The sequence below is a fragment of the Athene noctua genome, chromosome 7 (assembly GCF_965140245.1).
Source record: "Athene noctua chromosome 7, bAthNoc1.hap1.1, whole genome shotgun sequence".
Classification (NCBI taxonomy): Eukaryota; Metazoa; Chordata; class Aves; order Strigiformes; family Strigidae; genus Athene; species Athene noctua.
The window spans coordinates 38,114,318-38,139,653 of NC_134043.1; the positions used below are offsets into that span (position 1 = coordinate 38,114,318).

Genomic DNA, 25,336 nt, shown 5'->3' on the forward strand with positions numbered 1-25,336 from the left:
CCCCGCGCCCTCACGCACGCGTTCCGCCCGCCGCGGCGCGGCCCGGGGAAGCGGCGGCCCTGGGAGCGGGCAGCCGAGGGCTGCGGGCCGCAGGAACTCCCGGGCCCGGGGGGCTGCGGCGGGCCGCGGCCGTGGGCGCTGCTGGCTGCCTCGCGGGAGCCAGCGGCGGAAAAGCAGGAGGCGTGAGGAAAGCGCCTCTGTTCCCGGCCTCACTGCAGGTGTTAGATTCTCTTATTTCCCCAGGAATGGGTGTGATTTTTCCAGGGGAAGCGTTTCGTAACTTCATATACGTATAGAGCCGTCGTGCAGATGCCTCGCTGACTAGAGCACGGTCAGAAATGGGGCGGTGTGTGTGGGGGGGTACAAGCAGGCAGCAGGCCCTGGGGCTGGAACTGCCCCATGAGCTTCACTCTCCCAAGCAGCTAGAAGGCTTCTGGTAAGAGTACCTGAAAAATTGCTGCAAAATACCTTGTGATAACTAGTTTTAATAAATTGAAAGGTAACCTTTATTTACCAGTTTCGAACAAAAGACGCTTGGGGTAGTTAAAAGCACTGTTGCACTCCACATTTATTCATGTTTAAACAAACACAATTCGGCTAGGCAAACTGTAGTAACCAAATATCACACATTTGTCAATAGCAAATGTGCTAATTACAGCATGATAGCAGATGCCATAGGTGAAAACTGTGAGGAAAATTTTAAATTATCAGGTAACAGTTAAAAAGGTCAAAGCCGTAATACTTTGCTGTAAAGATTACCACCTCACATGAAGTTCAAAAGTTAATACCTGAAAAAGAGAAAGAAAAAAAAAGATGAGACAAATATGTATATGCAACCAGGGTATGAACTAAGCCAAGATGTGGTAACACTGGCTGAAATACCCCAAATGAGCTCAGCAGACCTCTACTTCCCAAAACCAGTTCTGGACACTGAAAAGAACTACCATGATCATCCTGAATTATGCAGAGCAAATTACTTCCACCAGTCATTTTCTCACTGCTGCGGTAACTTACAGCAGAGCTACAGCATCTCTTCCGAAGCAGCTTTTTGTCATGCACAACAGCTGTTCTGTGATGCTTTTTTTTTTTTTTTCCTGACACAAAAATTTGGTAAAAAGAGAATTTAGCATTAAAATTTGAGTGCAGTCTTCATTATGATTCATGATAATAAGAAGAGTGGAGCTGTGCTTTTGATTACAGAAATCTGTGGTTAAGCAGGCAGAGAGTAGGACAGAGCTAGAAATCCTAACATGAATACCGATTACAAAGATATGGAGTAAATCACCAAAGTACTTACTGAATCTTACAAATCTTACTGAAATCTTCAACTCTTTGTAAAATGGGAGAAAACAATTATTTACCTTTTCTCAGAATTGCCAATATTCACTGACTCTCAAAATGAGATATATTATTTTTTATGGAGTATGGTTATCCATAGATAAAATAGCTGAGAAGTACCTGGGGTAAATTGAAGCTGGATTTATTAATAATGCAAGTTTGACCCACTGAAATTTTATTCCATATTTACAGAGAGATATGAATAAATTTGCAATCCTTTTATCAACCTTCAATTTTAGCAGTAGGAATAAGGATAAGAGCATGAATAGACAAAGATGTAAAAGATAATGTATGCTTGGTTAGTGCAATAACTTATGTCTAAATTTCTTAATATACACACACCACAGAAAACCATTAGTCTCAATTTATCATTTCACTCATATCAATTATTTAAATGAAATCTGCATTCTCTATTATCTGTACATTTTCGGAATTCTCTTCTGCATGAAAATGGGAAGAAGAAAAAAAAAAGAAGTACAGTCTATATTGATCTGCACAAGCATCATGTGTTATTTTACTGAAGTAATAAATACCTAATAAATCTCTACCTCAACAATTTTAAACCAACTTCAGGCAAGAGTTAAGGTACTACAATTCTAATTTATTCAGAAAAAAAAGTTGGTTTTATACTTCAAACAGAAAGGAGAATCACTTGAATCCAGATCTTTCACTTGGTTACATGTAACGTTAAAGGAGAAGGCATTCTCTTTTACCTTAGTCAGAACATGTTTCAGCCTTTGAAATAATTTGGAAAAGAATTTTTCCTTTCTTCATAATCTGCAAATGCAGAAGCAATTGGATCTGAGTAGAAGATGACAGGTCTTCTTGGCCCTTCATTGTTCACAGTGAAAGTAGCTGGGAACTTTCTGAGATCAAGACCCCTGCCCGAAAAATAAGCCTGGAGCGTTCTGAAAAACTGAACGTATTGCATATGTGAAAATAGAGCATGCCCAGTGGAGTTTTATTATTTCTACTGACACAAAGTAGAGGCAATATTTGTTTCTATGTGGGATTAAATCCTCTATTTTGATCATAAACCAGTACAATACAGGTAGTATAATTCAGACATGTCCACTCTGTCCATGGCTTGTACATGTTACGTGGAGTAGACACACCACCAACTGTTACTGATCATCTACGCTCTCCACTGAACCACAGAGGATTCAAACTGTATCCCTTATACAACAGGCACAGCAAAACCCTGCCTGAGAGCAAACACTACAGTTGTGTTGCACATTTCTCTAAAAGAAAGAGAAATGTTCTCTAAGAGTTAGCAACAGTGGGCAAGTGATTTGAACTGGCCCCTTAGATTCCTTAAAAGTAAATTTAATGCTTCTTAAAACAGTTAGAGAAAATAATTTTTTTTTTCCTTCACAAATTCCTTATAAGATCTTGCATGTTCTCTTAATATTTTCTTAGCTGTAATTAACTTTCATACCTTTAGCCTCTATTCGTGACGTGTCAGATGAAAACTTATTTGTACTTCCAGAAGATGAAACAGCATGCAATCAACAGTACACATTTGAAAGAAACATAATAATAATTCCTTTTCTGTTTCATAAAACAAGTGGTTGCATAATCAAAATACATTTTTAAAAACTAAAGCTGCTGGATGGAGATAGAAGGAAGTTTTATGCACTACTGCACACGGAGAATGTCTCTTCAGTGAAGGGGTGCATCTTGACTGAAGCATGCTCATCCAGTTGTGGTTATTGACTATACAAAGAGTGCACTTACTAACACTACATTTAATGGGCCCCTCTTACCTTTAAATTTAGAAGATAAAAATACTCACAATGGAAAACAAAACCCACACAAAACTTAGGCTACCTTTCTTGCAGCATTTCCTTACCAGGTCTCTGTTTCTAGGGTTATCTAGAGGTTTCCATTTTTCTTCTGGTTGGAAAGGAGCACCCTTTGCGAATCCTCTCACAGCCAGTACTGTATATAGACCCAGGAGCACCACTTTCCACATGTTGAAGAGATGAACAGACTACCTGTAAAAGGACAACGAACCAGACTCCTTGAGTCCTACAGAGCTGTCACTGGTAGCACAGAGCAAGGATGACAATCTAGTGGAGTGCTGAAAATAATTTATCCATGGCAAGGAGAATCTGCCTACTGCAGATTACATCTGTGTGCTAGCAACTTTTTTTTGTTTTCCTAGTACTAATGTACTAGGAAGTACAAATTATTATGAAGAAACGTTTCCTATACCAAAGATATTTCTAGCCACTGCATTCTCTTTTTGAGAGGAACTAGGGTGACATTTAACACAAAATACTTACATTTGTAAATCTACATTTGTTATTACATACAGCCATTTTCACTGGCCGATTAGTTACAGCATTAGATCTTTATGTGCTCCAAGAAGAATGCAAAAATACGGCTCGAGATCCAGATAGCTCAATTTTTTTTAATTCCATGAAAGTATACTACATATATTAAAAAGTGCAATAATAATACAGCCTGGTATAAGATACTAGAGACCCATTTCACAACTTGATTCAAGGAAAAAAAAAAAAAAAAAAAGGAAATAATTCTCCCTTTCACGTTCTTTAAAATAAAGCTTACCAGTGAATTTGGCTCTGGCTTGCCCCTTCTTGGTTAGTCTCCTTGTAATCTGTGAACAAACTGATCTCTGCACTTATATTTCTAGTGGACTGTAGGTGGGTGTCAATGACGTTAGCAGGAGTTCAAAAATACAGTAATGATTCCACTTCCAGCCATGACATAAAGACTCTTGAGAATTTCATCCTTAATACTCTTAAGACCTGTTGCGATTGAACAGTGCAGTGCAAATTCCTCCTCCCTAAGCCACATTGCAGAAAATTGGTGGTAAGCATATAGTAAGTTTAAAACAACTCCCAGCAGAGATAGCAGAGCTGTATCAAAATATTACTTTTAATTAAAAGTAATTAGCTATATCTCCAGAATGGTCCCTAACAGATAATTACAGCTGGTTAAATGGTTTTCAGGCAAGATGAGATATGGATCATTTTCTTGATACTGGAGACAGAGAGACTGAAAAGTAAGGTCTGTTTCATGATTCAAAATCATAACATTTTAATGGAAGTGTTGCTTTCCAACCCCGATTTTATTGGCAGTCAATATCCTCCTGTCAGACTAGAACTAAGACAAAGACTGCAAGAAGTTCTATGCTAATTTACCTTGTCCTTATTGCATAGCATTCTTCATCTCAAAGCTGCTCAAATTTTTTGCTTATAATTGCATTATACTCTTCTCTCCACTATTTAGGTGATACTTTAGTTAGTAGCACATAAAATATATCTCTAAATAGACATGTTAACTAAAGTTTTTGACCATTATCTCTAGTCAGGATTATAGATCTTTATTTCTGACTGGAAGCTTTACATCTTTCTTTGGTTTAAATCTCGAAAGAAAAACAAAAACCTAACTCTACCCTTCCAGGCAGGCAAAGTTGTGAACATCCAAACATCATTAGCAACACAGGTAACAAAATCCTAGCAGTGTTATCTTTATAACTGCAGTAACATATGAAAATACAAGTCAACTTATCCAGCTTGTATATTATTCTACAGACTTGCAATAAAAAAATTTCACACACGTATAAAAAAAAAAATCCGTCCAAACCCTTCAATTACTTTTCTTAATAGACAACTTCCAGACAGAAGACTCATCAAGAACCAGAACAGCAGTAGCAACAGAAGAGATTGTAAAAAGGCAGGTCCCAATGTAAGAGAACTTGCTTTGTTGATTTTCTAGGTAGATACTTTTAGCTTAATTTTGTGCATAATTTCCCTTCTAAATCAACCAGAAATAGAAATATGTTTCTCTAGAGAAAAGGAAGGAAGGGAAAAAGGCTTGATTTACAGTTTGGGATTAAATTTTAGTTCCTTATTTAGGTTTTAAAAAAACTCCCAACAGAACAGTGGCAGTTTTCTTCCATCCTTCCCCCCCCCCCCCCCCCCCCCCCCCCGTTTTAATTAATTTGATTTGTTTAGAAAGAAGCAGCTGGGGGATACACAGTACATTCAGCTAGTAAAACATACTGAAGTCATCTATAAATTTGAAATAAGTTTTATTACTGTAGGAATTTAGTAGGAATATGCAGATATGCAAGAGATTTAATTAGCATATATTTTCTGTAAGCTGTCTTAAAAAAAAAATCCTACAAACCTGTTGCTTCCTGAGTTAAAAGTCTGTTTAAACTTAGGGCTCAATTTATTGTGGGTTTTTTTTATGTGTTTGGGTTTTTTTAAAGTTAATTTCATTATAGCCCTTTCCTTCAGTGAAAGTCAAATATAAGCAGAACACGTTCATATTATAATACTGTTAGCACAGTTACACTGATTGGACAAAATTGCATCCTCCTTTTGAGAACAGCAGCTAGCTTAAATGCTTTCCAAGCTAGATGTCAGTGTGCTGCCTTTTTAATGCAGCTAAATTTAAGCACTAGGTTTTCTTGACACATTATGTATACAGACACACATCTTCAGCTAATCGAACCTTTTGAAAGTGGTTATACTAATTATATAGCCCTTAAGGCACAGTAACAGTCACATATGTTTGAATTAATTTGCACTGAAGTGGAAAATGCTCATCACATTGCTCGTTCTGTTTCTCGCAAGTTACTTCAAAAAGGTAAAAATATTGTTCTGGAACAAAAGGCAAATTTAAAATTAATTAGTTTACCTGAGAACGAGTTCTATACGTATGATGCTCTATATAAACTATATTATTTGCCAAATATCTTCCATTGTATTGCATTTCTCATTCATGATAGCAAGGCAGGTATAAACGGCCTAAGGTACATGAGTTAAGATACTAAGCCAAGCTTCATCAGGTATGATCTTTATTGTATTCTACATGAGATATGCAAAAAGTGTCTGTTACTTAAAATACTGCTCTAACCACAATGCTTTTGTTCACTGTTTTTATTTTCTGCTTAGAATCCCAAGTATTACAAGTTAGAAGGAAAAGCACCAAACTGCTCCACATGAGTACCTGAGCAAAGACTAAAGGCAAACATTCATCACAACACTCATTAACGTGTTTGTACAACAGAAGTACAGGTAACATTCACAACACTCTACAGAGTATGACTGGTAAGTGGCACTTTTTGTGAATTACAACCATTTGTACTAATGCAGCCATGTTAGAACACCATACAAAAATATACAGAAGTGTTTATTCAGCCAGAGCATATGCTATACAGTGTACTCTAAGTCATGCGCATGTAGGTAAAAAAAAGACCAAAAAATGTGAAGTATACACTGCAGACAGGGAAACCATCAAACAAAATACAAACATCCCAGAGTAGCTCCCACTCAAGGTGCCCTCAACAAAAAAGTACCAGTATCTAAAAGCACAGTTTTGAAAGATTTTGAGATTTCAGATTTCAGCAATTTCATCACTAGTTGAAGATACCTTGTCTCCAAGGTTTTCTCAGCATCTCACAAGACAAGGACTTTGCCAAAGCTTATCACACACTGCACGATCTGTATTTGAGAATTCAGTTATAAAAATTTTAATAAGCACAATAAATTATTATAGCATTATCCAAACATTTATAGATAAGACTCTGTCAACATCTCTAGAAACCTGTAACTATTAAGAGTTAGCTTCACCTACTACACCAGATTTACACTAGGTGTATAAGAACTGAAAGCAGAGGAAGGGTTAAAGACATGTAAGACAGGTTGTTTGTGAAGCGATAGCTTTTTCCAAACATTACATATGTGTTCTTCAAAGTTTTAAGTCCTCTTAAAACCAACCAACAGCCCCTTCCCTCCCCCCAGTTACCCAAAACAGATACTTTGGCCAACATTATTCTGTCTTCATGTTTGGAAAAACTATTAAAAGGTAAGCAGGGAATCAAGTTACCAGGCCTAGGTTACACAATTTCTCTAGACTAATCATCATATATAAAGTCCTTAAAAGTAGTTCTGCCCTCCCAATGATTTTAATACTAGAATACTCCTGTAGTTAGGAAATCAACAGTGGCTAGGATTACTGAAACAGCATCATCGCAAAGGAAAGAAGAGAAAGTTAGATGACTGGAATAAGAGCTTTAAAAGGCAGAAACTAACATACAGAAGGAAGTAGCAGGGAAGACAGAAAAGTTGCATGGTTCCTTTGTGCCACAGCATCAGCAGCATTGTGGCAGCCAGGTTCGAGCTAGCTCTCAAGAAAAAGTTAATAACTTTGATTTGTATTGCTTCAAACAATTACTGTGATCAGCTGACATGCAGTCATTTTGTGTGCATATCTAAATATCCACAGTCCAACGATAAGCTTTGAGATGGCATCTTTATCCAAGGTTCAGTGTTACACAGTATAATACTGGGGGGGACGTGGGAGGTGTGTCAGAATTTGTGGCATTTGTTCAAAACATACAAAGAATCCTGTAGAGACACATAAGGAAAGCCAGTGGTAGCTTTTTGTGATCATTTCATATTTAAAAATATACATAAGAAATCCTTCTACTGTATCAAAACCAGACTAAGTTCTTGACTATTTCTGGTTTTCTTTAATGGAGAAGAACAGAATACATAAACCTTTTTTGTTTCTTTTCCCAAAAGACCTTTCAGGGTTTTACATATGAAGATTTTTCCTAAAAAGTGAAATTCATTATTCAAAACTTTATTCAAAGCTTTAACACAACCAACCAACCCCACCATCTAGTTTTATTCTCACACTGGCATAGATATTGATACTCAATGGCTTAAATACAATATTTTGTTTAAACTAGAGGATTTTTTTATTTTGGAGAAACTAAAGAACAAAATTTTTTAAAATAATTTGACACATAGACTTCAAAGTTGAGACAGAGATCTGAGACTAGTTTTTCTTCCTTATTCTGCTTATTGTCACAATAGAAAGTCTTGAGAAATTAAAGTCAGCTAAAGCTTTCTGACTTTGTTTGGTGTGATTCCAAACCACAAATACACTGTAACTATCATAAATCTTCATTTCTGTAAGTGTAGTAAAAGGAAGTTGAAATAATTTTTTAAAAGTATTTTCCCTAAATCAAGTTTCAGTATGATCCACACAAATATTTTGGTCAACTTCAAAAATCAAATATAAGGCTACAGAAGTCCACAGGCTACAGTTAGAGTGTATTCATTTACTGGTTTAAGGCACAGTAACTTTTTTTGCTCTAGAAAGCTACAAGTTTAAAGTCACAGTGAGGAATTTAACATTTCAATTTTGGTCTGACACTCTAATTATGTGTGTCACATTACTACTTGCAGACTTCTGTAAAATGTTTCAGTTGTCAGGTGCTGCAGTCTCAAATACTGTTTTCACACTCAAGAGTGACATAAGTGGAAAATACTAAAGCTTGAATTGATCCCAAAATAGTGCACTTAGCTTTTTATAAAAATAAACATGAACACACTTGCACATTTGATACTTAATATATATATATCCTGAAATTATTTAAGTTGGAGAGAAAAAAAAAAAGTCTTTGCTGGTATTTAAACAATCATGCAAAACTTCCATAGAACAAGTCTACAGGACAGCTGCTGTGTATCTTCACTAGGTCAGTCCCAGTGCCTACTAGTACTGTGAACATTACATATTGTACTACAGTGGAAGGACACTGCAAAGTAAGAACAACAGCATATGGATGGAGGAACTGGAACGATGTGCTGCAAAATAACGAGTTTGTGTGTTCCATTCCCAACTTTTATAGACACAAAATTAGCTCTGACATCACACAGATTCCTACAGAATCTAGATCACAACGTGACAATAATTGTGGAGAGGCCACGTTTACAAGATTTGTTTATGACAGCATGAATAGCAAAATCTACCTGCATTTAAGAATGCAGAATGAGATCCTAAATCTTAAGCAAATTTAATGTCAAAACATCACAGCTTTGACTCAGGTTTTCATGCTACAAGACAATAAGCACATATTTGAGGCAGTTACATGCTTAGATACCTGAAAAATTGAAGTGCTGGGCAGATTTGGTTAAGAGCTATAGAATTTTCTCCTTGAATGCTTGAAATTTATTTTTTAAAGCAGTAATGTTTATTAACAAGATGAAATTCATAGATTTTATTTAAGCTTTAAGATAAACAAGCTGATTAAAAAGCTTTGAATACCTTCTTCCATAAATAAGAATATTCATCAGAAAAAACAATATTTGTAAAAGGCTTTCTAATAAACTTTTAGAGATTTTAAGGATTCTGTTAGGAATACTAGCTTAAAGTTCTGGCTCAAAAAAAGACAGAAACACGATTTTACTTTAACATAAAAATGAATCTGTTTTCAATTGTCATTCGTTGGCACACATTTCCAGAGGCATCCAAGGCACATAGCTTTGGTGACAAAAGCACGTCTCCTCTAAAGGAACAATGCTGAAAGTTTTTAAACCTTTTACAGTACAGTGCTAAGTGCTTATGAATGCTAGCTTGATTATGTCCCAGAAAAAAAAAAAAAAAGAGGTGTAAAGAGTCAAAGCTGTAAGTTAAGTGACTAACGTTCCTCATGAAATGGAATATAAGCATAAATAATTTAGACTGTTTTACAGCTAACAATTTTCTAATACTTTAGTGACTTAAAACAGCAGCACAATTATTATACAGACAGTATAACTGCTTCCAAAAACATATTCAGCAACTCAAAGAGTACTGAAGGTCTGTAAATGTCTGGTTTTTTTCTCAGTATAAATAAGACAAAAGTGTAAACACACTCATCGCTGTATTGAAATAAACTTGATCAAATGAAATCTTCTCAAATGTTTGCACAGGCACATGATCAACTTTATTCTGTCCTGTCAAAGCTTAGAAGCACATGTATCAGGTTTTGGAAAAAAGTAACAAGTTTGTAATCTTGTTACTGGCAAACACACGAAAACTAGACTTCATATGCAACAATGCTTTTTGGGTTTTTTTAAGTATCAATACATTTTATTTTATCTTTTTAAACACTGACTTTAAAGGTAGCCCAATCAGGTTACAGCTGAAACATTCACTTAGACATACAGGCACTCTCTGTCTTCTACAATATATTAGTATTACACTGTTTAGGAGTTTGTTGTGTTATTCATTTATTTGTTTTAAAACTTGGCAAATAAATATTTTTTAAATGAATTGCTACATGTATCAGCTCACTCAAAACCAAAATCAGAGCAGAAGTCTAAATATTAGTAATATTAAAGTCCAGTTACTTAAAATGTTTTTTGAAACAAAACAAACAACCCCAACCAAAACAAACAAAAAACCACAATCCCCCTTTTAACAGGATGCTGAAACATGATATACCATAACCAACTCTTAAATCAAAACTGAAAACACCACCTTCAGACAACATTCATTCATTCACTCCGTTTCCAGGTACATCTGGTAATTCCAGTCAAGAGGTAACAGCTTCTCCTACCCAGACAAATATAGACCTTTCATGAACTGTTCGCTACAGGTGTAGCTGCTATGACTGCAGCATGGTAAGACTATGAGGATCATATTTGATCATATCAACTAGAAAAGATTATAGACTTAAAGAGCAATTCAGAGTATGGAGATGTCAACAAAAGCTTCTCATTAAAGCTCTCCCTCCCTCTGCCAAAGAAAGATTCTGCTGTACATATATGCTGTCCCTAAAATTAGTGACATTTGGTATTCTAGGTTCTTACCCTGTGTTTTAATTTGTTTCTGATAGCTTATAAAAATACTAGAAAAGAGCCACACAAATAGTCCTTATTTTGAATGTATCCTGAGGTATAAGACAAAAAAAAAAATGGTGGCTTAATCTCAACCTAAATGCTTATGTGGCATAATCTCCATCTAAATGTGGAGAACATCCACATGGATGATGAAGAGTGGTTTGCAAAATTAATACTTCAGCTTCTGAAAAAGGAGAGAATTTGGGTCTGCATGTTAACAGAAATCCTCCCTTATAGAGCAGAGGTTTAATCCATTGCAAGTTAATTTGCGTCTTGATCTTCTCCCACACAGTCTAGATAATCTAAAATTTGAAGAATAATCTGGAATTTTAATTTAGTTTAAGGTACTAAGAGACATTACAATATATTTGCCAAAAGCTGTTCTATAAATGCAGCCTAATTCATAATAAAGGATATTTCAGTAATATTTACACTTCCTCATACACACAATTAAAAGTTTTTATAGTGGATTAGCCTACATTTCTGCTGAGATTAGATTTGTGAACAGTGGCAGAACTAGAAATCAGCATAATAGAAGCCTCTTCTCCAAAAGTAACAACAAACAGTCATAGTATTTTACCTGAAAAACAATTTTAGACTGTTATAAAATCTTGTCCTTTTCAGAATGGCAAGTAGGATCATTTATCCTCTCTTAGAATGGGATGAATTGTTCTCTGTACTTGTTCTAATTGTATCCCCCTCCACTGATTATATAGAAAATCTAGCTGAGATTAGACACGTAATCAAACAGCTGAAGTTAACACAGTCCATAACCACTGCAAAAGCCAGATGCACATCTCTGAGAACAGTCTTCATCTAGCAAATGACACAGAATGCATGTAAATCCAAAGTAGCAGTAAGACCAACCTTCCTTCCCCCAGTGAAAGTAAATCATCACTGAAAAAATGGAGTATTGAAGGAGATGCGATAAATTCTGTCATCTGGAATCTCAGGACTATATCTATTTGTACCCCCAACTTGAAAATCAGGTAGGAAGCTATGCAAAATTCTGGAACTCATTTCATGAAGAGTGATAACTATCAACACAATTTCCAACTTTAAATATATAATTAAATGAGGAAAAAAAAAAAGTGGTGTTATTCTATGCTGCTGTAATTAATGTTTCACATTGTGGCAGATTTGGGAAGCTATCAAAGCTCCTATATGCAGAGACTGCTCTCCTTATTCTGATTATTATTTTATTCCACCAACAGCTCCAACAAATTGATTTGTGCATAAAGTGCCCATTAAGATGGCAAAACAAAATCAAAAGGAAAATAGAGCAGTAAGCCAAAAGGACCATGAAGGCCAAGGAAAATCATCTTCCACAGAAATCAGATCCTGCACATTTCACAGACAGCCTATTACCAGCCCCAGTGCAGTTCTGCCACCATTTTTCATTCACAGCCATTTGAAAGCAGAAAAACTACTCTATTCTTCTATGTCTGAACAGCAATTTTTAGGCTAAACCAACTGGTGGATTTAGCTACAAGTATATTTAGACACACAAATTACCTTATATACATATACCATAGAGTACATTTGGTTAGAAAGTATCAAGACATAATCTATTCAAAAACTTTTCCGATTTACAAAAACTATGTATAACCTAACCTTTTTTAAAAAAGGTTAAGACTAGAATACCAGCACATATATTACCAATAACAGTGACAGTGGTTTGGTTAACTGCAATAATCGTACTCTGTTAAAGCAATTTTAATGACTGATAGCTTGAACTGCCGACTTGTATATAAGTGGATAAAAGAGATACCTACTTCATATTTGTCCTTCGTTTTGGAAAGTCACTGTGTGAATTCTTTCCAGTCCGTGCATATGAATTGACCCTAACAACACACTAGAACTAACTGAGGCACTTCAGGCAAGATTAATGAGATATAGTTAAATTAACGGGTCATACTGCCTGTACTACTATATCAAGAATATACTTGATTGACTGTAGGTAGCAGGTTTCCTCTTATTTGTATAGGATGATTGAGCTGGTCTAGTATTTCCATAAGAAGATAACAGGTATCTTGGACAGAGCACAGACAGCTAACACAGAAGCAAGTAGTAGGCTCATCTCTACACAGAATCAATATATCAATTTAATTTAATGGCTACTGAGATTTCTTCTGTTGGCAAAACACATACCCAGAGGACAGAATTCCTCACACATAGCTATTTTAGGCTTTATTATAAATGGCAGTCACTGTAGCATCTAGGCACTAAGATAATGCTTTATACAGAGCTAATAATTATGGTCAGTATTTCCCACTATCACTAAGAGTTAGTCCACGTGAGGAAGGTAGCACTGTATGGCAGGATGTGAAATTTCATATACGGATATTTATTATGAGATGGCTGATTCTCCATTTACAATAGCAAAAAACGCTGCCTTGTCTACTTGGAAAAAGTGCAATACAGCAACTGCACTGTAAACTCACACCATACCTCAACATTTGCTAGCTTCTACATATGGACAAGGTCCAAGGAGTAACTTCAGAATTGACAAAATTCCAGAGAAAACTGACAATGTTTTAAAACAACATTACAGCAAATTGTTTATGAATCTGCTGGTATCCTTCCTGAATAGAAAGCTACACAGAATATTGTTGTTCTCTCACTCTCACAAAAAGTAAAATGTGTAAGACTTTCAATAATATCGCAAATGTTCAGCTCACACTGATTGAAAAAATGATTTGATAGAAATAACAGTTTTATATAAGCAGTACATTCTAGTTTGTCTAGACACAACTGTGGCAGCTTTTAAATGTAGCATAAAATGATTAAGAATATACTTGGCTGTGTAGTTTTTGTGGTCATCACAGTGTGCTTGAAATGTATTGGGTTTTAGCCAGCATAATTTAGACCTGCAAGAGATGCAAGTTGAGAACATACGCACTGTATGGCATAGAGAGTAAAAAAGTCTGTTTCAACAAAGAAGTACAGTGAGATATCAAAGTGTTTACAAGGCAAACAGAGTATTGAGATGTTACACTAATATGATTTATGTGCTTACACACACACATAGTTAATTATACACACAATTTTCACAGTCAGGAAATAAAACACCATGAAAAGCTTTCTAAGCAACATGAACAGAACCACAAACTTTTCATAAAGTATTCACAGTTCTGTCCTCTTTCACACATAACGTAAACTACTGATGATATAAATCTAGGCATTTCTTTGTTGAAGATTTCCCCATCTCCAGTGTTAAGTTTCTAGGCTGCACTGTTCTTCCTACATATAACGAACATTACACAATACAACACAGCACATGTAGAAGAAGAGAGAAGGTTACAAAGTGCGGTACTTTGTATAAATGCATTCGTCCAAAGGCCAACATTGCAACAGACAAAGGGAGTGGAACTTTGGCTGCGATCTTCAAGAGTTTGCTGTAAGAATATAAAGAAAAAAATTGCCATTTTTGTAGCCATACACAGAGAAGATAGGCAAATACCATATTTCACTTTCTTTTGAAAAATAATTGATTCAAGGATTTGTTCATTTTTAAAACAGAACAAATAGGTGTAATGGGCAAGAACAACTGATGCATAAGCAAGACCAATTATTGAAAAAGGCGAATAAAGTGTCATTTAAAAATATGCTTACATTAATTTAGAAATAAGTTCCCTGTAACAAAGAAAGATTTAATGGTTTAGATCATTTGAGTTACCAGGTACCAGCCAACAGGATAAACTATATTGGTTATTAGTCACTATCTTTCATGAGGCATTAATTTTATATCTGAACAAGAAATGCTCTCCCTGTCAGCAAAACCAAGCCCTCAGAACTTCTTCATTCAGTAGAAAGCATGTTACATTTCCACAAGTGTGCCCATAAGGGGGAATTACAAGAACTTAACTATGATGGTTTAGAATTCATTTTTCCTTGTAACTTTCTGACAATAATTGCTAAATGTATTAGGATTCTGTAATATTTGGAAGGATTCAATGCATTGAGAAAACTGTTAAAGAAGTCTTTATGCAACTGATTATTTAGATAGCAACTACTTCATTTAAATCCATGTGGTAAATACCAGTGATTTTCTCCACTTTGCTGAACTACAGGTGATCTGCATGCATTTTACCCAGTCTTTAAGATTTAACCATACAAGTTTATGAATCTTTATATAGGCTGAGCATGTCTGTGCAGCATAAATTAAGTTTTACCACGCAAATGAAAGTAGCAAGAAAGAAACAGGAAAACAAAAACTGGGGATTAGGCTACAGTACCTTGATTTTACTTCAGAAGTACTTGAATTCATGAGAATTTCTAAAATGCATATGAGTATAATAGCAGTAGACCTACATGGATCAGGATCAAGTCTAACATTGTACCTGCAAAAAATGGTTTAAAAAGCATGTTATTTCTAAACTAGGCTACCAAATAAATTCCAAGTTGGGAATAAGCATGTAGTGATAACAACAAACATACATGAAATGTACATGGCATCACAGCCTGACTTTAAACTGTTTCTGAATCATTACTTCCTTCAGCATATGAGTCACTTAACACCTACTTATAACATAAACCAGATTGCATACAAAACCCAGATATAATTAACAGACATCTTTGACACTATAAGGCAGCTGATAATGTAGAGTCAAACATTTGCAATTTTTACTGTCTTCAAAGCTTAATATTCTTTTCTTCCCCCTTACTGGCAATTTAAGAAATTACCTGAGATTTTTTAACCAATAAATTAAAGATGGCAAGTTGAGCAGCACAATCCATGTGAATAAATTGAGAATTGTAACATGCATCTTAAGACTGCTAATGCCTTCAGCAATTGTACTGTTGCAAAGAGATTGTGTTGCTTTTGAGGTACTGTCCATCGAACTCTGGTTTTTGACTGTGAATATACTGGAGTTCTGTGAAGTTTCTTTTGAGCAGTCTGAATCCTGGAAATAAAAGGCAAAAGTCATAAAAACACGCACAGGCTTGTAAGAACCCATGCTGAGGGAGGAGGAGAGAAAAGCTGTCACAACAGTGTCATACGAGCTCTGATTTAAAAAGAAAATTTGCAGTTTGCTTTTGATGGCTCTTTGGGAGATAAAGTTCAATAGTTCAATTTTGAAGCTAGATTTAACCAGAAATTTCTCTTGGTGATAGTTTATATGTCTTTGGAAGAAAAGAATGGAAAGTGGAGATGCCCTGACACCAGTGCAGTGATAAGAAATAGAGTTCCTGAAAGGAGGAAGAACAGAATAAAACAAGTAATAAAGCATGCAGGTGAAAATCACAGATGATCATTCATGTAAAAGATACAGGAGGTAATGCAACTGGGAGTAAAACATAAGCTGTAGGAAAAAATAACAAAGATAAACTATGAGTTGGTAGATGCTAACTGCCAGTGACAGAAAAAAATTTTTAAAAACACAAATGAAACTCCCCTCAAAAATTATATGGAGATGCAAGAAGAGAAGGAGAAGATTTAAAACTAAACACACAAAAAACATTTGAAACCCAAAGAAAACTATCAGTATTTTTTTCTGGCAGACTGCTTTAACTATGTTTGGCAAAAAGAACAGGTAGTTATTATATGCCTTATCCACATGTGCTTACATCTTGGATGCTATACCTTAAAGTAACTGAAAAAACAAAATTTGCAACACCTGAAAACCAACGAGGCTTCTTCACTCCTTTTTAAACAGCTCCCAATTTACTGCAGTCTCAATCCATATCCATCTAATAAATTGTACTATCTATTATTACATATATATTAGTACAATAAATTGTACTATAAATCCTGCTTCAAAAACCCCTAAACTTCACAAAATACCTCTCTGGAAAAAAAAACATTTACCTGTAGTATAGACTATTATCTAGAAATTAAATTTATTTTTTTAGATAAGGCATGCATAGTCAAATACCAAAATGTAGACAAAAACTACTGTTCTGTATGTATTTAAACTGCTTTTTCTTCTTAAATGAACTTCAGACAAGCTCACACTGCAGTGGTCTCGAACAGTGAATGCAATAGTCATATGTGATGGAAGTCCTGGCTTCTCTTTCACATCATGCACACAGTAAGGAAACTACCACCATTCAGTCATCACAACACAACCTAATGCTACCGCTAACAATTCATAGTGCATACATTTGCCCAACAATTTTTTGGTCACAGTTTTGAACAGAAGCAGGAAACAAGACTTACCCCATTAAACATGTTTTCTTCTGCTCTTACATTCACATGTATTTTTATAACCTGTAAGACAGACAGTTCAGCATTTTCTTAGTAATGTTTCTTCACACAAAAGCTGTAGTATACAAGAAAAAAAAAATTGGGCTAATTATGTTTTGATTCTTTTTATAGCTAGATGACTCTAGGGCCCTAATATAGCTGCAATGCAAGGACTCCCTCTGTCTTTTTTATCAGCAGCATCCACATTGTTCTGTGCATCCAAGAACAGCGAGAAAACTTCCACTGCTCTGCTTTCTCCATGCTCTCTGTGCTTCTCTCCTTCCACTGTGCTTGACAGAGAATACAGAGTGGAAAATCTGCATGTTCCTCACCTCCTGCTGCTGATTCAGTTCTACTTCACTTTCTCCAGAAACCTGTAAGCAGGCCACAGAGGAAAAGTCTCACATTGGAGATTTACTGCAGAAGGGGGAGTAATATCAGCATGGGAACATCATAGGGTAACCTTGTGTCACAGGGAGTTCAATCAGAGATAGGCCTGTTCCTCAGGCTGTGCTTTCAGCTGCCACCTACCCCTTTCAGACCACCTGTAAGGTGCTCTGCTCTGTGCCCCAACTCCCAGATGCATGCTCCAGTAGCTAAGTATAGTAGCTGATTTCACAGCTTTATAACCACAGGGTGAATCAGATAAGTTAGACACTCTGATGCAAGGAAGACCATGGAAACTGAATGGCAAGGACTAAATATGGATCTTTGTGGCACTAGCCAAGGGATCAAATTAGACATACAGTAAAACTACCCTAATTCTACAACACATCCACCCTCCTTACTTTTACTCCATAAAGATCTGTGAAAAGTCTTTAAAGATAAGAAGCATTCAACAAAACATTCCAAGTCCTCCCTCTGCTAAAGTTTCTCTTCAAGGGAGCTATCAGTCCTTGATTTTATAACATTACATATCCATATGTTAAAAAAAATCACAATTATACCCATTACTGTAGTGGGCATGCAGGACTGTACCTTTATTTGGAAAAAACATTATCAAAAGAAGAAAATAATTAAGATTACAAGACTGTGAGAGTCCGATAAATTAAAAAAATACCTATTTCAAGTATGTCAACAATAACATTTAAGTATGAAAAATGGTAACCTGTGGTTTTGGTTTCAACACAGGGTTAATCCAAAGCATGCAAAATTTTTAATTCAGTTATAATGTTTAGCCTTTCAGTACCTTAAACAAGTATTGAAGATAAATGAGGAATACAGCGAATGCACCACAAGTGGTCCAGCTAACCAAAGCAAGGGATAACACCATACAGAATCTCCTGAGTGTAATCAACTTGTTATCTTTTCGAAGTACAGTAGGTCTAAAAAAAGACAAAAATGCTATTATGCTCTTGTAAGAACATCAAAACTACAAAGATCAAAGAATAATTTACTTCGTGAATGACTGAAAAGAATTGCTCCTGATTATTGATTAAACACTGGAAAAATAAAGTTAGATGAACTCGAACATATATACAACTGCTACATAAGCTACTTTGCAAAAAACAAACACCCCCCTCCAAACAACTCTCATATCAGATGAACTAACAAAACAATCTTACACCTTCCAGAACGTAACTAGATGTAACTATAACTAGCACATTATTTTTACTTCATCTGGGGACCATAAAGGATACACTGGTGAACACAAAGCATTAGAGAATGCTAACTGTAGATCTGCAACAGTCATTAAGTTCTTCTGTTCAGCCCAAGAGAATGAGTATCTTATGATTATTATTGCACAGCTGCATCATGAAAGTGACTCCTACTACAAACATTAATGCACTGCAGTCTTCAATGATAGTACAGCAGCATACAACAATAAGTCTCCAAGAGATTAATTCCGTGACAAACATTCTTCCCAGACCAGAATTTCTGCTTGCTCAGTCTGAGAAACACTAAAAAGCTTATTTTGAGTTTCTGGATTCTAGCTGATACAACTAAGAGTCAAGTATGAATCAGAAACGACAAAGATAAACTGAGAAGGTGTGACAACAAGGGGAATGGGGTGAGGAGGAAGTGCAATAGAACTATGAAAAAGTCTGTACTTTTTGAATATTCACAGGTTATTCCAGTATTAAAACAAATGTTGAACACCAAAAAAAGCATTATCTAGAAAATACAATCTTAAGTCTTTGCAAGAAATATTGAAAAAGAAGGCTAGTTGACAAGAACAAAGAATTCCACAGACAGCTAGTAACAAGTTCTTTGCTGCTGACCATATCAGATGATTTCAGAACACTGAACAAAAGTACTATCTATCTTAGACAGATTTATAGATACTGTGGTCATTGGTTTTTTTTCCAAGAAATTCGGGACTAGATTAAAACCTGTGTAAGGTACTAGAATTTCAAAATGCACCTGTGGACTTACAGACAGGCACACAAAATCTTATTTTCCTGCCTCTTCCCAAGACATTATCAGGGTTTGCAGGAAATACAAAGCTTTAATGAAATGGGTATGAAGCAACTCTTAAAAATTTAGTAAGCATAGTTTCAAAACTTAGAAGTTTATCGTTTCATCACATAAAACTAATACTGAAGTTTCTGAGCATCCACTGGAATTTATAAATAAGATGTCTGTGAAGAAATAGCTGACACAACGTTATTTGGTAGAATAAGACTAGAAGAACTAGTGATTAAAAAAGAGAGTTAATTTAGCAGATATTTTCTGAGTAAAAAGCATCTCAACCAAATTTCTGGAGACAGAGTTGGCTCAAATCTAACTGAGGTCTGTTATCAGTGTAAGAACAGTCAAACCATTAAAAGAGCTAAGTATGTTATCCAATTTACTAATTTACTCTTTTAAAATCTTTTTAACTTCCTTGCTTTTTTCATACCCTCTTTCATATTTGAATACTCATCTCTACAAGCAAAAATATTCCCGTGTCCTTAGATATATAAAATCAATCAGTCATGTAGGGTGAAATTCACACCCAAGTTTTTGTTTTACAAACCTCTTTGCATTCTTTAATGCAGTTTGTCCAATATGAAGAATGAGGAACGGATTACAATGCTTAGAGTGCCTTTTCTAGATATATACATTTATTTTTTGAGCTACTGAAAAAGGAATAGTTCACAGTTGCTTTCTTTTCCCCAACAAGCTTTCCTCAAAAACAAAGTGAAAACCTTCATAACAGCTGGTGAAGAAAACAAGAAAGCCTTGTATGTTCCCTTTTGGAGACGTGAATAAGGAATATGAGGCAATTCTCCTCGGACTTCATTAGTACTTAACACTAACACACACAGATGGCTAAAACCATGTATGAACTATACTGCAGAATTTAATCTTCCCAAGCATTCACGCTGAAGGAAACAGAAAAAAATCACAGGGTCACAGGCATGTAAAAGAGCATAATTATTTAGCACAATGTTGTTTTACCTAAACAGAGTTAACCATAATGAAGAGAAGAGTCTCAGAGATGTAGAGAAAAATACTCCATTCCAGTAGGCAATGCCTGTCCCCAAAAGAAACAGAATCAGGGACACAAGGGGGAACCATGCATCCTGACTCCTCAGTACAGCAGCATCCACCTCTGGTAGTGACAGTGACTCCCATATCTCTCTAAACCAGTTAAACCTGCCAAAAATATGAAAGCACTATTACTTATCACTTCCAATCACCCTTACAATAAAATATGTATCAACTATTCCTCCTACTACAGCCTTTCAAACAAAATCAGAGTCAGGTGTTCACAATGACTACAAATAAAATAATAATATTCCTCCCCACCAATAGTTTTACTGAAACTTCTGGTTTGGAAACTGCTTTAAATAAGTAAGTTATGCAAACTCACCCCTGCAGAAACACAACAATGCTTAAAAGAGGCTCTACTTTGTAGGGTTTAGCTGTCCTAACTAGTTCAAGGGAAAAGTCTGAACACTGGCCTAGAACCAAGAACAGAAAGCATCCATAGTTATTATTTTGTCATGAACTTTAACAAAGAAGATCCACAACAAAAAGTAACTTCAGACAAAGGTTTGAAAGTTTACTTTAAAGATCATCATGTCTTATAACAGCCCTGTAAGTCAGTATGTTTCATCATAAAGGCCCTTATTCACTGGATCGCTCACATTCAGGTAATATGTCACAAGAGCTTCTAGAGACATTATGAAGTTTGTTACAAGCACCATCTAAATTTAAATAAAAATGCATTTTGTCTGAAGACACATCTAAAAGTTATGTCTGTAAATCTCATCTGCATGCAAGAAACACTTGTTTTGTGAATATTAATATATTTTAAACTTTTACATGTATTTTTAAGTAGACTTCTAATAATTCTAAAATTTTGTGCAACACCAATCATTCATAAAGAAGGGACTGAAGAATAAAACAGTAAGCTACAAAACAACCTTGGAGAACTACCAACAAACAGAAAACAAAACTGAAAAGCACAGATCCAAGTACTTGCACAAGTTCAATAATACTTAGATTAAAAAAAAATTTCACAACTAGCTAGTGTTTCAACAGTAAATTGGATATGTATTTTTTCTAAAAACGCTTGTGACAGAAAAAAAATTATATTTCTAGAAAGCCACCTGCTGATATCAATGTGCTCAGTTGTCCTCCATAAGTAAGAAGAATATTAGAAACAACATAGACAGGAAGAGCGCCAGCATGGAACCTTATTATCTGAAAGACAAGGATACAAGAATAACTTTTTATATATTAAAAAATATATGAAAAACACACATACAAATATTATCATGATGCCAGAATGATAATGTGATTATAAATATCTTTTGTAAGATACGAAGTTTCTCATTTTGATGAATATTTGATAACCACCGTCAGCAGTTAATGCTATATATAGAAAATACTCAGATCTCTCATGAACGGCTAATCAAATGTGTTTTGATAAATGACCACATTATAAATGAATTATTTTTTCCAGTCAAAACAAATATTAAAAGAATGCAGTAGCATGTTAATAGTGTTTCAGTAAAATAAATTAAAAGGCCACTTTCCAAGCAAAACCTGCATATAGTTATACATGCTTTTGGGCAGAGAATTTTTGAAAGCAATTTCATGTACGTTTTAATTGGCTTCCACTGTCCCAAGTCATGATTAATATACAAATAGCACACAAATTCTTCTAAAATGGTAACAGAATGAAAATTCCTTGATAAAAATGCATACATTCAAATAGGGAAACTTGCCAGTAACATTCCAGCACTATACTTAGGTGCTTGCAAATTAATTACTTTTTAGAATCGGAAAACTGCAGATGGCTAGTCTATTTTTACTGGTACCAATGTTGAAATGTATTCTTCACTGATAACCAAATAAAATTTGATGAAAAGGAGCATATGGATCTACTTTGACTTTTTTCCCCTAACTTTTAGTTGATGCCCAGTATAATTTAAACTTTCAACACTACTGACTCATCAGGCAAGAAAGTGCAAATGACCTAGTGTCATCTCTTTACAAATATCCACCTAAGCACAAAGCCAATTGCTCAACATCTACATTAGCTCTTTAGAGCTAGAGTGCTTTTTCACTCCTCTGAAAACCGAGGCCTGACATTTATGCAGATGGGATGCCTTGCCAAGTGACAAGGTTTTAAATAATCATTGAATAGTGTTCCTCTTGGCATTGAGAAGGAATTTGAAGTGCCATAGTAGGGAAGGGAGGAAGGAGAAACTTCTGTAGATGCTACTGACATAAAACAGTCTCACACTAGAAGGTTTTCTTACTTGCCCAAGAATCTGTAAAAGGGATGTCTTCAGAATTACCTTGATAAAAAAACCAAATATTTTATTATTTTATATAACAGTAAGCATAAGTACAAAACTCTTTTACTTTTAAGGAGCCAACTTAAGTATAAGAATACAGCAATCTCATAACTAAAATGTACAACAGCTTACTACTGATTTCTTAAAAACAAATGCTTTAAAGCTCTTCTTGGAAATGAGAGCCCAACTTCCAGTATCACTCCAGCTGTTGTGAAATACTTGTGACATGCACTACGCTTACAAAAAGGCCAACAACCCACCTTTAGATTTGTTTAGTATTTATTTCAATTAATCAGCTACGTTTTAAAACAGTGAATTATGCAAAAATTATACATCAATGCATACTAGCTATAAAATAAACTTGTATTACTCACTTCATACTGACAGTCTGAGGAAGAGTAAATATTTAACTCTGGAACTCTGCTGTCATTTTGAGGCTGAGCAATATGCAGTTTTGCAGAAATCTCAGTAAAAGATGGAACTCTGAAAGAGCAACTTAATCAGTAATTGTTGTCCTTATAATCAAAAAAAAGCCCAACATGTCTTAGTCTTCAAAAAGTGCACATAAAAGCAGATCTAGTACAGCAAGTGTCACCACAAGCTATGAGTGAAATGGTACAATGAACTTGTTTGTGTGTGTTATATGTGACAGGATAAAAAAACTACATAATCTCAATCCACTGTCCTCTGAACTATCAAGGGGCATAGTACTAATAAAAACAGACAAGTTTAGCATTAGCATACACACTGCCTCACAGAACACAAATATGCTGAGTGACAAGAACAGGAAGGACAGATTCTCAAGAATACAATTCAGTTTCTCGCAAATATTACATTATTAGAAAATATAGGGGGGGGGGGAAATAGGGAGCTATTCTCAAGACCTCTAAAATAAAAAAGGAAGGCAGTCTTACAACCATCTAAAATAAAGACAGGTTGTTCAACTGTGATTCATGAATGACACACATTTCAAGCTGCGTCATTTCATCAGGACTAGGCTGCTGAAGATACTTAGAGCTGCTACATGATCCAAACCCTGGGTTATGGAAAGAAGCCAGCATCCAGAGCAACTTCTATTCTCCACTCATGAAGGGTCCAAGACTACGTTGAGAATTCCAGACCAGTAAATCTGACTTCCTTTTCAAGGAAATTAGTGAGAACTATTAAACAAACAATTAGTAGATATTCTTACTCTGAGAAAAAGTCAAAGCAACTTTGTCAACAAGCGCAGAAAGGTAAATGAAGAAGAGGTGCCAAAAGCCAAACACTTGAGACTGGAGAAGTTCTCATATCAGAAATATTACCACAACAGGATGCAAACATTATTCAAAAATGTATCAGGAAGATTTGTTAAAGTCCTTACTTTGCTACAATTACTGAGTCTTCATGTGACCAGGGTATGTGAAGCCTGTAAACACTAGGTTTTCTTTCTGAAATGGAAGAAAATTTTAAAAATATATAAAATTAATTAGGAACAAGATGTGGCAACTGTCTCCAAAAACTAAAATGCAAGTAAAACAAAGGTGGCATATAGATCACTATACAGAATCACTGGGTTTGCAGTTGCTTTGCAATTGACATTACAGTGCAGATCACTGCAGTTAGCATTGAACAAAAATGACATGTTTTAACTCATGCTGTACAGAACAAGACCGTGAGACATCAATGTTTAAAGGCAGGACAGGTCTGAGAAAACCCCTGGTTTTCAATACAAAGCTGTAACCACAAGCTAATAAATCCATCTTTTCAGTTTTGAAACAAAACATCCCATTCTGTTCAAGCTTATGTAGCTCAACATTCTGATTTGAGTCAAATAATTAGCAAATAAAAATTCCAGCCAAATCTGCTATTCTTGAGAAACACTTTCAACATAATACAGAATCCTGCTGAAAGTTCAACTTCCCGTTGTTGAGAAGTAAGAAAAACAAACATACTAGGACTAATTCCACATTTTCTTTGAGCTATGCGGGAAGTGAGAGATATTAACAGAGACATTTGAGCAGATTATAACAGTACTGCCTAAACCCCACTGCCTAAGAGGACTTGTTTCTACCAGCTTCAGTCTTAAGAATTTTCAACAAGCTTTGTTTTATAAATTTATATTTTAGAAGACTTATATTTACCTTTGAGTGACTGGCAGTGGCTCTCTATATAAATTTTGAAAGCTTGATATATCTAGAATATAAAAAAAAAGGAAAAAAATCACTTATATTCTCCAAACAGTGGTTATATTAGCTCAAAAACGTTAGTAGCATTCTTACTTGGTTAAAGTGCTGGAGCTGTATATTGTAAAGCAAGCCAGTTGAATTTAATGTAATTTTGCTTGAAGAAAGCCCTGTAAAGGATGTAATATTTTCACATATTAGATAAAATTACTTGAAAACTCACTACATCTTCAGATTTTTTTTTTCCAG

At 35.3% G+C, this 25,336-nt stretch overlaps 1 protein-coding gene across 2 annotated transcripts in view; it reads right to left on the reverse strand.

The window, feature by feature from the left end:
• Positions 1-566: 566 nt before the first annotated feature.
• PGAP1 (post-GPI attachment to proteins inositol deacylase 1) overlaps positions 567-25,336 on the reverse strand; it is a 45,490-nt gene continuing 20,720 nt past the window's right edge. The window contains exons 15-30 of one of the 2 annotated variants that reach the window (XM_074910771.1): positions 25,184-25,257; positions 25,046-25,097; positions 24,286-24,352; positions 23,297-23,405; positions 22,884-22,922; positions 21,726-21,819; positions 20,984-21,074; positions 20,569-20,766; positions 18,374-18,509; positions 17,517-17,558; positions 17,158-17,208; positions 15,681-15,901; positions 15,233-15,337; positions 14,311-14,392; positions 3,191-3,335; positions 567-788 (exon numbers count right to left, since the gene is read on the reverse strand). In XM_074910771.1, the coding sequence (XP_074766872.1) occupies positions 3,210-3,335; positions 14,311-14,392; positions 15,233-15,337; positions 15,681-15,901; positions 17,158-17,208; positions 17,517-17,558; positions 18,374-18,509; positions 20,569-20,766; positions 20,984-21,074; positions 21,726-21,819; positions 22,884-22,922; positions 23,297-23,405; positions 24,286-24,352; positions 25,046-25,097; positions 25,184-25,257 (1,487 nt within the window). In that variant the 3' untranslated portion in view covers positions 567-788; positions 3,191-3,209. Of the gene's footprint in view, positions 789-2,138; positions 2,255-3,190; positions 3,336-14,310; positions 14,393-15,232; positions 15,338-15,680; positions 15,902-17,157; positions 17,209-17,516; positions 17,559-18,373; positions 18,510-20,568; positions 20,767-20,983; positions 21,075-21,725; positions 21,820-22,883; positions 22,923-23,296; positions 23,406-24,285; positions 24,353-25,045; positions 25,098-25,183; positions 25,258-25,336 lie in introns of those variants that run through there. The other variant, XM_074910770.1, reaches the window with a different exon arrangement.